Raw genomic sequence first — 13,553 nt, 5'->3', positions numbered from 1 at the left:
GAAATTAGAATTCCAAATTCGGAAAATAAACTCTTTGCCCTAGAGTTTCTAAGTGAATAGATAAGGTTTACTTCGAGCTTATTTCCAGAAGATTTGAAAGTTATTTGCTACATTTTCTGATTTTAATAATCGGTGATATTAAGCAAAAATTTCCAAGGCACCCACAGAAGGAGGGGAGGGCAATCCCTCCGTCATCCATCTCGAATCCTAGGCTTTAAAATAAAAAAAACTCTGCCCAGAGAGATTTTGCAGGAGTACTGATGTGTTTTTATCAAATAGTTTTTGCATAAATTTTGTCAATTTGAAAATTTTATTCGTACAAACTAACCGGAACAAAAAAAAGATTAACAGATCCAGTTTACAAAAGAGTCGAATAAATAAACAAACAGGTCAGCTTTGGTGAAATGTATTCGTCATCACCTTGTGCTCTTTTGCAATTGGTCAACACGTTAGTTTTTGAGACTTATAAATAGATATATCACATACACGTCACACGGCTAGACAAACATAATAAAAGACATAGATGGAAAAAGTAATAACGGTATAACAACAATAGCAGACAAAGCTGTAACCTGATCCCATAAGCACCCAATGGGGGACGAAGGCGGGCACATCCCCCTTCTGCTCCAAACTACCAGAAATATAGGAACCATTTTTTCTAGCTTTTAAGCACCCTTCCCCCTCCCTTGAAAACTATATTTCAAGGTTGCCCCTCTTTTAATAAAAAAGATACGGATGCTCAAGCGCTTTTCAATTTTGAGGAGAAGTCCGAAGATGCGATCATAGACGTAAGAATATTAAAAAAAAAAATTTGAAATAATACATCTATGGGTACGATTCGGAAGCTAATCATTATTAATGATGGATGTTTATTATTATCTCGTTCCAAAAGTTAAGGTAAGAAAAAAAAAATTATTTGTCCTTAACATTATAGGCGGTGAAGCGACTATAGTGTTAGCCCCTTTAACAAATTATGACCCAACAAGTGACTGAATTTTTTGTTATCCAAAATTTTATAATTAAGGTAATGAAAAATATTTAAGAATCATTACTGACGACTGATTTCTGGAGCGCAACGCAGCTCCTTTTTGAAGTTGTTTGTTCAGTTGAGAAAAACATGTTTAAAGTTATTAGATAAAGAGTTTCTCAAGAGGGCTGTTTCATAAAACACTGGAGTTCCACAGGCTCCTCGAGGCTCTGGAAGAAAGACTGGCCCATGATGAACTCCGATAAAAAAAAATCACCAGAGATATGTTATATACGTATTTTGAAGGGAATATGTGCAATTTGTTTTAAGAGTTCCGCAAAGTTTGGGAACCTATTAGGTATTCAGTGCATTAGATGTTCTAAATTATAAACGGACCTGAAAATCTTGGGGAGGGGATAAGTTCGTCAAAATCACCAAAGCTGGTGAATTATACGAAAAAGGCAAGACAATTTTCCACAATTATAAAAAGGTTGACATCTCAGGAGGAACAGGGGTTTGAGCCTCCCTCCCACTAGTAACCTCAATTTACGAAAATTGGGGAGGGGAAATGTATCTTTTTCAAAATCTAAGGGGAGGCATTTATTTGTTTTTTTTCAATTTTTCAATGGAAATACCCAAGACGACATTTTTCAAAGAAAACAAAAAAAGGGTTTTTCAAAATATGAAGGAGGGAAAAACCTGGGGGAGGACATATACCTCCTGACCCCTCCCCACCCACCCACCAAAAAAAACACCACTGTCTCTTCCAGTGTTACGCACGGGTCTGACAAGCATATGTAATTCTCCATATTGTGGCGGGGGAGGGGGATCTGACCTTCAAAAATACATCTGGATAAAACCACTGATGGTGAGCTAATATTAATAGTTACAAAAGTACAAAAGTAACGAATTTGACATATGTAATGATTATGAAAATAATTGATTCAACTTCCACTTTTTTTTAATACGAGCATTCTATCATATCTAAGAGGAGGATATTTTTCATATTGCTGCCTAGCTGCCAAAGTTTTTAAGAGAGTGCATATTCACGTGTTGTCTATGCACGTGTTTTATCATGACATTCAGTCTTTGATGATGTCAAAAGAAAGGCATCAGCTTTCACTTGAATAAGAAATGGTCAGCTGGGGAGACATGATCGATGAATCCATCCGCTAATCAAAAATCTCACAATAAAGGTCAGACAAGTTTTCTTGTGTAAGGATTGGAAAATACATTTTAAAGAATAGACTTAAGAAAAAGAACAATAAAGGACATTTTCGCTGTCAATTTTTGTTCTCTCTCTCACCCTCTCTCTTTTTTTACCATTAAAACTCAAAGGTAAAGCAATGAGAAATTATTTTAAGACAGTGAAAAAACTTTCTAAATGAATATTTCGGCTCTATATCGTCATCAGCAAAGCAGAAGATCTACAATAAAATACGTGACCTTGCAAAATAATGGTCATTTATTTTGTTCCGAGTTTTATTTTATATAAATAAACACTCATCAGCTTTGCTGATGACAAGAAATATTTTCACTGTTTTAGAATAATTCCTCATTTAACTTATATTTGTATTACAGAAAAGCAGTGTGGTCTTCATCATTATTTACCATTAAACCTCCATTTAATCTTCCTTGTCTTTTTCTCTTTTTTATGCATTTAAGATATTCGGCAATTGGAGGAGAACGACCAATCAAATAATTATAGTAACTGATTATATAATTTATAACTCTTAGAAATCAAATAACTATAACTAAAAGAATTTCTTTCTATAGTGCAAATAGTTGGAAAATATATAGCAATGGTTGGTAATAACGTAAGACAAAATTTAGATTTCATGATATTTAACAATTAATAAGGGTACAAGAGCACCTATTGTTTCACCTCTGAAGTAGTAACGGAAGAGGTACTCTGTTAAGCCTTATACTTTCAAGCTTCATAAATGGTATATATCAACTCTGTATAGAAGAAGTCAAGTTAGGGTTTAATATCAAAATGAATTTTCGGTCAACCGTCTAAGGCTAAATGGAAAGCAGGTCCTCCTCGTCTTGGGCGGAAGGATTTCATAAGAAAATTTTTAAGGGAAATGGAAACTTCCTGGGAGAGTGTAAAAAGGGAGGCTTTGAGTAGATTGGGATGAAGGACGAGCGTGCGCAGCTGTGTTGGCCTCAGGAGGCTTGGTGCTGCCGTGAGTTGTTAGTAGTAATAGTAGTATTAAAATGAATTAGGTCGAATATTTTATTTTTTAGATTTTAGCGTCAATAAACTTAATTAAGCTTACTTTTTCACAGTGATAAGAACATTCTCTAAACAAAATAATAGTACCAAAAAGCTTGTTAAGTACTATCTTTGTGCTCTAACGCATTGGTACACGCAAAGGTTCGTATACCGGTCTGATTTTGGCTTCAGAATAGCTCAATTACCAGTTCAAGATTAGGACAAAATGTATAATAGCCAGAAATAAGTTTCGTTACCGTGACATCTGGTTTGGGATCCATGAGAGACTGAGTCTTCTCAAAATTCTCATTGATTATTTTCAAGTTGAATTCATCCAATTTATTCTTCTTTTTAGTAGGGAGTTTTTCCATAGATACGTTATTCGAATCTGTTGGCGTAATGCTTGCTGACGAATCTGGAATTCGAAAGATTTATTGGAGAAAAGCAATGATTACTGTACATCCCTGTAGCCCCTCATCACTGATTAGTCATTTTTGTTTCTGACGAGAAAATGGAGGGAGGGGTGAAACTGCCGATTCAAAGGTAGGAGGAGAACAAGAAAATATAAGAAGAATATCAATAGTAATTATTATTGAAAGTCTTTTGTAAGAAATAAATTTCTAACCCAAGGAAAACAGTAGCGAACCCAGGGGGACCACCGCTTTAACCTAAGGGAAGTTCACACTTATATTCACATGGATCTGTCAACTCAAACACGAAAGCCAACAAATAGTCAGCAAAATTTAATTCCCTGACCTTCCTAAAAGCGCCGAACGCGTCTGTCAGGTCATGTATTTCAAAATAAAATGTAAGCGAAGACTGTATTAATGCTAGTTTTAAGCACAGCAAAAATTAAACGAAGTAGTATTTTACTTCCTGTTTCGTGGCTACGAAACTGACCATATCGGAGGAAAAAGATTGCTGAAACGCTTTTTTATTTTATTCCTGAAATGAGTACCGGTATAACAATATTATCAACTTCCGATTTTTAAGAAAAAACTGCAGCTCATATAGCTAAGATCCCCTGCATAAATTTTCCGGGGGGGGGGGCAAAAATTAGAAATAAAACGATTGGCCTGAAAATGAAATATTTATTTAGCATGTTTACATGTTATATTTATGTCTTCCTAGAGGAAGAGGGGGTAGTTGCTGTCTTATCTTGGAGGATGTGTTGCAATCCTCTGCTCTCTTGCTCCTAATAAATGCTGAAAGAATTAAATTCAATATTAAGTTTAGCAAAATTAATAATACATAAATTATTTTTATACAAATGCATATAATTATTACACACAAATTCAAATTACCGACGGTTCAAACACCCTACCCCCCCCCCCCGGGGATATGGCCTTAACCGTTATAATTCTTATATTTTCCTTTCCTTATAAAATAGTTTATCCATTTATAACTCTTTTCTATATTTGAAACACCAAAAGGTTTTAAATACTTTAAATAACGTATTAACATTACTTTTCAATGGAATAAAGCACCTTTAATTTTGAAAGAAACCACGTGAATTTGAATTTTTTTCAGTGCATAGTTTATGAAAATTATTTTAAGAAGAATTTATAATAAAATCTTGAGAACCTTCAAAACTGTATTTTCCACTATTAGTCCAGGACTTTTAGGGTTTGACCCGGACAAAATTGCAATATAAACGAAAATGGTACCAAAATGATCAGAAAAAAATTCTGTACAACATACTAAAAGTCCCCATAAATCCGAGTGGGGCGAGTACCCGAAAAACAGGGGAAAAGGGGGAAATGCGGGGGAAATTGGGAAAAATACCGAACATGCCCAGAAAATAGTTCAAAGTGAGTTTTCGGGTGCTTTCCCATACGCTGATCACGAAACTGACATCTAAAATTCAGTATAGAATAAAAGTACTACGGAAAACGGGGGGAACAGGGGGAAGAGGGAAAAAATTTAAAAATACAGGGTAGGGGTAGAAAGCACTTTGAAATATGTTTTCTGGGGTCTTTCTATCTGCTGATCCCGAAACTGACATCTAAAATGAAATAAAGAACATGAGCCCCACCATAACGGGGGAAAAGGGGGAAAGAGGGAAAGAAAAGGGACAATTGAAGTCAGGGGTAGAAATCAGTTTGAAATGTGTTTTCTGGGGTTTTCCTATCTGCTGATCACGAAACTGACACCTAAAATGAAGGAAAGAAAACGAGAACCATGAAAACCGAACAAAACTGGAGGAAATAACGGACAGGGGGAAGGGAAACCTGACTCCTGAGCCAGCTGCTAATGGCTAATAAGTGGGCCTATGGATAAAATAACTCGCTTATGTATCAAACTTTTACTTTCTTGAATCACAGAGGTTTCTTACAAGCAATTGAATTACTAAACATAAAGAAAACAACCGCTTGACAGTGATCACAGTATAGAACTTCCGCTATTATACGTAAGCTTTGTACTTTCGTAGGTAATATCGTTGAATAAAAAACTAAAGAAATAACTTCAGTAAATATAGGTAAAATCTGCACTTTTTAAGGCAGTAGAGTTGACTTGAAAAACACAGCATTGATGTCACTAGTCGAGCTCCTCGTCTTCGACAATCTCGTTGTCCCTATTCAAACAGTTGATACCCTGACATTCTCCGCACGCGAACGTACACGCTAATCCATTTTTCTTGCAGCTGCATCGCGAGTTCTCGCAGCCTGTCTGACAGTTGCATCTCACGACACTCAAAAGAGTCTGAGGTGCGAGCAACAAATCGGTCATCACAGGTGAGTATTTATGGTCTCTGAGGAGCCAAACCCAATCAGCCGGGTCGAGGTCAGCTGGTTCTCCTTTCCAAAGGGATACCTGGAGGCGCACTCGCTGGGAATGGAATGAAGCTGCAGCTTCGGTTGGCGGAAGCCTTTCAGGCTTAACAAACCCCGTAGTATTTGACGAAGAAACTTTTTCCAAGAAAATTCGATGTCGCAGCTTAGTGAAATCTTCGTTTGGTCGTGCTTTATACAAGCTGAGGAGAAGATATTCACCCACTTTCACAATTTCATCTTTAGACGATGATTCATCCAGAAACACTTCGCATTTTTTCTGAACACTTCGCTCTTCTTCAAAAGAGGTAGCACAGCTTGCTTTCCAAGTCCGAAAACTCGTGAGGTCGTCTCACATCCCAAGAGTGCACGCCCTACCAGAAGTTGCCTGGATACTTCTCCCATTTTTTTTTTAACTTCGTTGAGGCACCAGAACCGTGTTATCGCTTCTTTTGCGTTCGTTGACGATTCGAAGTAAAGTGTTTTTGTATTAGGCGGGAGGTGATACAAGAGTAGAATCAGAAGGTCAGTGTCGTTGCCAAGAACTATTGTTTCAGAGTTTTCTGTTTTCGTTACGGCAGTCTTCACGATTAGATAGTCAGCATCATCCTTCGCATGGACGACTTCAAATCCTTTGGCTCTGAGTTTTTCCCCGATGTAGCTTATAATTCGCTGTTTGTTCTGAGAGTTGCTCAAAAACTCTTCCTTCTTTTTCTGGAGCTTCATCCCTAAACTGAAATCGATCACTTGATGCTGGCTTCCCTTACACCGTCGGTTGTGGGTAGCATCTTTCGTGGTTGGACCAGCACTGTATCCATCGAAGACAACAGTAGGGTAGGTACAGCGTCGAGTAACGAAACTAACATAGCTGTCACAGATTGAATCATAAGCATCACCAATCTTCCTAGGTGCTTGCTGAAGCAGCCAACCTCCGTCAACTACAGTGACATGATCTGACACTGGCAGGTGGTGAATCGAGTCTATTTTTGCTTCTTTCCATATTGCTTTCGCTAGTGCAGGTTTGTCTGGCATTATGCCAGAATTCTCAAACAAAGTGGGCAGATAACTGCACAGTTCGTAACGTAGAGTTTCTGCCATGTCATTTTCAGATGTATGGGCAGCAGTCGAAAAACATTGAAAAAGCAGTGCAGGGTCGATATGCAAAATCTCGCCATCTATCCTTATGTTCCCATCGGATGCCAGTGTAACGATTTTGTCTTTCTTCCTGAATGAAAAACTTCCTGAATGAAAAACTCCGTATTTCTTTCTCGAGTTTTTTTTTGCCTTTTCCGAACCTATCGGGTAGCCGAACCTCTATAGATCTCCTGTATTAACATTTGTAAACATTTCCACATGCTTTCTACCCCTACCCTGGCGATTTCCCTTTTTGGGAAATATCATTTTGGTACCATTTTCGTTTATATTGCAATTTTGTCCGGGTTCGACACTTTTTTGAGCTAAAAGTCCTGGACTATATATTCTTTTCTTTATTAATGTCCCAAAAACCTACAGTAGGCCAGAATGCTTAGAAAAGCTCGTTTGGTTAAACCAAATATTATACCCAACATTTTCAAACGTTGAATAACAGAACTATAAGACCTTTTTATTCATTCTGTGTGCTTTACGCAAGGCCATACCCAGGACCTTTTTTTTTGGGGGGGGGGGATTACTCAAAGATTTTTTTCGGGGGGAGGTGGGTTACACAAAAAAAATTGAAAACGCAGAAAAAATTTATTTTTATCCATTTTTGTTACGTTTTTAAGAGTCAGATGAACATTTCAGGGGGGAGGGTTCATACCCTCCTAACCCTCGCCCTGGGTACGGCTTTGGCTCCACGTACGTATCATTCATTGGTTTGTGGGAAAAAAGTTTGCCACAACAAATGGAATTTTGTATATTTCAACGAACTGAAATAATATTTTTTTTTTTCCAAATAAAACAAACTATGAACACTTAAATAATTTATAATCGGGCAATCATGTAACAGTATATACTTATTCGAATATGTACACGTAGCAATGGGAAAATTTTCAGTAACAATTTTACACACCCACAGAACACAGGCGATGATGGAAAAGTACCGTTAAAAATACTTTTTCGAGGAATATCCATTGTATATTGTTACCATACATATCACACACCTATTTAGAATAAGAACTACTGCTTAAGAAAAAAACTATTCGAAATTATTATACAGGAATACAATTTTCCGATTGTCTTTGGAAATTGTTTGAGGTTTTTTTTTGTCAAAAGATATGGCGTGGAGCTCTTTTTTGGAAGTGTGAACACACAATAGGACGCAATTATGCCGAAGTCTCTCAAACTAAACAATAAAGAAAGCTAAACTAGAAGCACAATCTCGATCCTTGAAGTTCATTCTTAGCAGTCAAGACTTGCCGTTTCAGAAGGCCTCTAGACAAACCGGGAATATGATTTAAAGCATCATTCCGCTATAAATATATATATATATATATATAAATATATATATATATATATATATATATATATATATATATATATATATATATATATATATATATATATATATATATATATATATATATATATATATATATATATATATATATATATATATATATATATATATATATATATATATATATATATATATATATATATATATATATATATATATATATATATATATATATATATATATATATATATATATATATATATATATATATATATATATATATATATATATATATATATATATAAACAGACAAATATCGAGTACCCTGTTCATACTGCGAGATAGCAAATATAATTATGTTTCAGCAAAAACTAACTGCTCAAGGAGTGCGACAATTTTCCGCCGACTCTTTTCCAGTTGATAGAAATTTCAATCTACCAAATAAAACAAAACAGATTTTCGGTACGTGGCTGCAGGAACACTGCTGCGTCAACAGATCCATGTTTTATGGGCAGCTTAAGTCTTTACAGTACGCTATGCCCGTCTACATATACGGTATGTTACGTATCTTACAAATCTTTTGTCCATTTATATCTTTTAATTAATTCATAAATACTAATTAAAAAACATCAAGGATTGCTAAATATCCCAATTTGAATGGTTAGTCATCAATAAGAATCAAATATTAGGTAAATAGAGTAGCAAGGCAAATAAATAAGGATAAATAAAGGTATAAAGTAAGGAAAACGGAAATTAGTTTGTTGCTACACAACAGAAAGTGTTAAGGAAAGCAGCGTGCAATAGCAACTTAAGAAGGCGTGAAACATGCAATTCTAGCAACCAATTTACCTCCTCCTTCTCCGAAAGTAAATACGACTTCGCCATTAGTCTGTCTCGTTGCGCGACCTGAAAACTCGAAGAAGTTAAACAAATCTAAAACTAAAATCCAATATGACAAGAAAGGCAAAATCTAATGCTGAAGATATACTCTTATCTTCAATTTTATTGAAGAGATCCCTTTTCCAAGTTTATTTTTGTACTTAAATTTAGAATAAAATCGTAGATTGTCTCCCCTCCCCCTGCCCATAGCTACAGACATCCAGGTACTTTTGTGCATTTTCGTTTTTTACAAATTTGTCAATAACTGTCAGTGGGTGCAAGATAAAATAATTTGGTTCTTGGGCATTATATGGGCAGTTACAAGGAAACCATTCACGAAAAACCCGTTTTTTGACGGGTTAATTCAAGACCCCGCTATAAAGTAATGGAATGCATAGCGTGGTTTTCATTGCGTATACGCTATTTAAACTGTTGTTTTTTGGGGGTTTAGAGGGGGGGAAGGTACCTAGGTTAGGTTATGCTACGCATTTAATATATGCAATTCTTTACAGTGCTTTACAATGCTTGACTGTAAACTGTAAACTAATGCTTAGGTATTGACTATAAACTTTTTTTTTGGGGGGGGGGGGGAGATAAGAACAAAATGATAAAACTATGACATGTTAAGTCCCTTAAGTCACAATTTATGTGTCAGAGGTTTCCAAGTTAGAATTTCATGTAAACTTATTTTAATCATAGAAAAAAGGTCTTGTCTAAATTTTGCACTCACACAGTATCAAATATTTTCTGTTAAATTAAGTTTTTTTTTTCGGATGATAAAGGCTTCCGGATGTGAAACAATCAACGTTCTTTTTGAGTTATCAAACCAATCTTGGATAAAATGGACTTCTACACAAGCTATTAGACAGAATTACAAATGTAGTTAACTTATAATGGATCATTAGTGATGGATAGACAAATACAGGCATCTACAACGCAAGAAATCTTAATGTTCAAGTAGAATTAAAATCAGACCAATTCTTTAAGGCGATCCTTAAGTTCAAAAGGCAGGAAAAAAAATAAACAGAAAACACCTACATCTTACCGGGACTGAACTTGCCGTTTAAATAAACGAAAATGTAAAGAGTAATAGCATGCAGTACGAGCACGCAGAATGGTAACTAATAACCCCCTCAAACCTAAAAAAATGAAAAAAAACAGTGTAAAGTGCAAGATAATCTGGATTTTTCCACCTAAAAACGTATAAGCTTTAAATGCAGAAGTTCCTCTGTGCTTGCATAAGCGTATACAATATATAACAATCCATACATTTCATTAAAATTTACATTGAGAAATTTAACGAAAAAGGGGAATTTTTTGAGCAAGATAGGCAACTGCGAATTTTAGACGCTAAAGGTGTTTTTTTTACCTCATTTGAACTATTTTTGTGGTATGCTTATTTTCCATCACCATAGGTAGCGGTTATATTATGATAAAAATTAAAATTGAAATAAAAACTTTTACTTTGGGTTAAACTCTTTGAATTTTGGTAGCAGATCATTCTGTTGCACTTTATGATAGCTTCTTGATTTGACCTTTTGATTTAAGGCATCTCCAAAATATCCTTCCTGATCGATGAAGTCATCCACTTGATTGATTTTCTCGTTACCTAGCATCACTTCTTCATCCTCTTTTGTTCGTAGTCCAAGCGACTTTGTCTTTTTGACGTTAATCTATTCCTGCATCCCGAACTCTCAAAACTTCCGAAAATTCAGTTTCGCCGAATCCGAACTTTCGCCACAAATTTTATTTACGACACACAAATCGTCTACATAATCTAAGTCTAAGCGAGTTGTACCTTCTCGTCAGTTGACCTTTTCTATCGGTTGAATAAATGTCTGTTCATAACCTGTTAAACTGAAGACGAAAGGGTTCTTTAGTACAGATATTTATCAGCTATTAATCTAAAAGTGAATTTAATCTAACATCATGCTAAGTGATTTGTTTCCTATTGAAATTAAGCCCATGTTTTTGTAATTACTACTAGTACTTCTACAAACAGCTCACTGCAGCAACCAAACCGCCAAAGGCCAACACAGCTGCGTAAGCATTTCCTCCGTCCCAATCTGTCCCTCTTTACACCCTCCCAGGAACTTCCAATTTCCCTAAAATCTTTCCTTACGATATCCTCCAACCCCTTTCGGGACGACCTGCTTTTAGTTTGGCCCTAGACTGCTGGCCGACTAGGACAATCTTTGGCAATCTGCCATCCTTCATTCGCAGAATTACTTCACTCATTCTATTTACTTTCCTTATAAAAAGGTTTGATCTAAAGCATTCCTAGAAAACTTGGGCTCAAAGTCTAATTTTTGGGTTTTATACCAAAACGGAAAACCTTATATTTTCTACTTGGATGTGTTCGTTTTTTACGATTTTTTTTTTCATAAACCTTGTTTTTATGTCGTTGTTTTTTTTGCTACCCCTATCTCTGGGTACGTATGCAGGAATCTATTTTAGGGACAAGGGGAACTAGCTGAAAAAAATAAGTAACTCAAGAGATTTTATTGGTAGGGCCGGTCGGTGTGAAGTAATTACATTCAATTTATTTGAACCATAAAGAGACAGAGACAGAGTTCATTCTTGAGTTTTCTTCGTCACACGAAGGACAGGGTCATATAATATCTTTTTTTTTCAGATCCTGATGGCTCCCTAAGCATTGAAACGTCGCTTTATAGGAGAACAGGGAACGCTTCCTAAGGGAAGAAGAATGCAACTCCTGGGAAGGACTGTGTCTTTGCGAGGAATGGAGGAATGTTAACAGAAAAAAATAGGAAAATATGCATATTTCCCTAGTTTTGCCTACTGGAACGCAAGCACATTTGGAGGATATTTTTCCTCTTTTTTTTTTGGGGGGGGGGGGCAATTTTTGGGATGGGAGAGGGATTATATAAGGACAAATTTGTCGATGGGGAAAAGCATGACAATCATGAGGTTTTGGAGCAAACCCAGGAAAAAATTATCATTGCTGCGAACCGGTAAGACTGATACGGTGCTTTGCTCCGTATTCTATATCCAGATTAAGGACATTTATGAAAAAAAAGTCTTTTTTAAAAGGCGTTTTACAACCATTTTTGTAATTTCAAAGATGAATATTTTCATAAGATACTATCAAAAATAAGAGGCTTACCTAATATAGCACGCCTTTGCTTTGGGACAACATAGAACTGAACAACTAAAGCTGAAAGAACGGCAAGTCCACAACTTATCGCAATTGCTCCCCACCAAGGAATCACGTGAAAATACAGAACTGAAAAAAAGCAAATTTTAAACAAGAATCTTTAAATATATCTTAGCACAAAAATAGAAGTGAATTTCTGATTCGTCATAGTCTTAGGCAGTGACGCTAATTGGGGGCGGGGCACTTATACCTCCCCTTAGATTTCAAAAACACCTTTATTTTCATTGAAAAATACATCCTTTTTGGTATTGACATTGAAAAAAAAATAATAAAAAATCCCCCTCTTATATTTTGAAAAATACATTCTCCTCCCAAGATTTTCAAGAATTGGCACCACCAATTTTACGTTATTTGGAATTTGATTTTCTCCCAAGCATTTTGAAATTCTTATTTTAAATACTTGTTCGGCACGGGATATCGACAATAAATACCTGTCCAAAATCGATCAACCAGTAAGTAAACCACATTTTCCACATCACTCCTTTGATTTAGAAGCACATTCAGAGTAACTAAAAAGATACGTAAACACCAAGAAATTCTGTGCACTTTTTCCACCAGATAACTGTCATAGCAAGTTATCTGCAAGTTTTTGGTATGTTATTTTTCTATCACTTAATGTTCTATTAAATAAGTCATAGGGTTTAATGTTACAACGTAAGGAGACAATGCTGCTATTATTCGATAGCTGAGATGCAGCTTTATCCATCAACAGAATTAATATTTTAGGAATTCACTTTGTATTTTTTTTTGGGGGGGGGACACGTTGAAGATTGGTTAAAAATCGTAGAAAAAGGAAAATGTTCCTTTTTGTGGTTGAGTTCAAAGCCTTCTCTAAGAACATATCTAAGCAATATTGCATCCTGATTAAGCGAATGAATAGATCTGAAACTATTGATTCCATTAACATCAGCATCATGGCCTATCGGTGCGACTTTTGGATGCATGCTTGTCACAAAATTGCAAATTTCACAGGTAACATGAATCTTAATACCAAAAATAGTAATCTATGTCCTGTATGTATGTATGTTCTTTTTTTCTGGCGTTTCTTTATGGATTTACTCAATTTGCCACTTAAACGGATTATATATCTGCCGTATTTAATT

The 13,553-nt window shown here is 35.6% G+C and overlaps 1 protein-coding gene across 3 annotated transcripts in view; it reads right to left on the bottom strand.

Annotated features, from left to right (window-relative positions):
• NaPi-III (Na[+]-dependent inorganic phosphate cotransporter type III) overlaps window positions 1–13,553 on the bottom strand; it is a 163,317-nt gene that overhangs the window by 30,258 nt on the left and 119,506 nt on the right. For 2 of the 3 annotated variants that reach the window (XM_089089477.1, XM_089089476.1), the window contains exons 7-9: window positions 12,400–12,519; window positions 9,243–9,299; window positions 3,443–3,600 (exon numbers count right to left, since the gene is read on the bottom strand). In XM_089089477.1, the coding sequence (XP_088945603.1) occupies window positions 3,443–3,600; window positions 9,243–9,299; window positions 12,400–12,519 (335 nt within the window). The remainder of the gene's footprint in view (window positions 1–3,442; window positions 3,601–9,242; window positions 9,300–12,399; window positions 12,520–13,553) is intronic. The other variant, XM_089089478.1, reaches the window with a different exon arrangement.

Source organism: Artemia sp. Qi Xiang Cuo, chromosome 5, assembly GCF_049724085.1.
Source record: "Artemia sp. Qi Xiang Cuo chromosome 5, ASM4972408v1, whole genome shotgun sequence".
Classification (NCBI taxonomy): domain Eukaryota; kingdom Metazoa; phylum Arthropoda; class Branchiopoda; order Anostraca; family Artemiidae; genus Artemia; species Artemia sp. Qi Xiang Cuo.
Note: the sequence above shows the minus strand (reverse complement) of the source record. Positions and strands in the feature narration are given on the sequence as shown.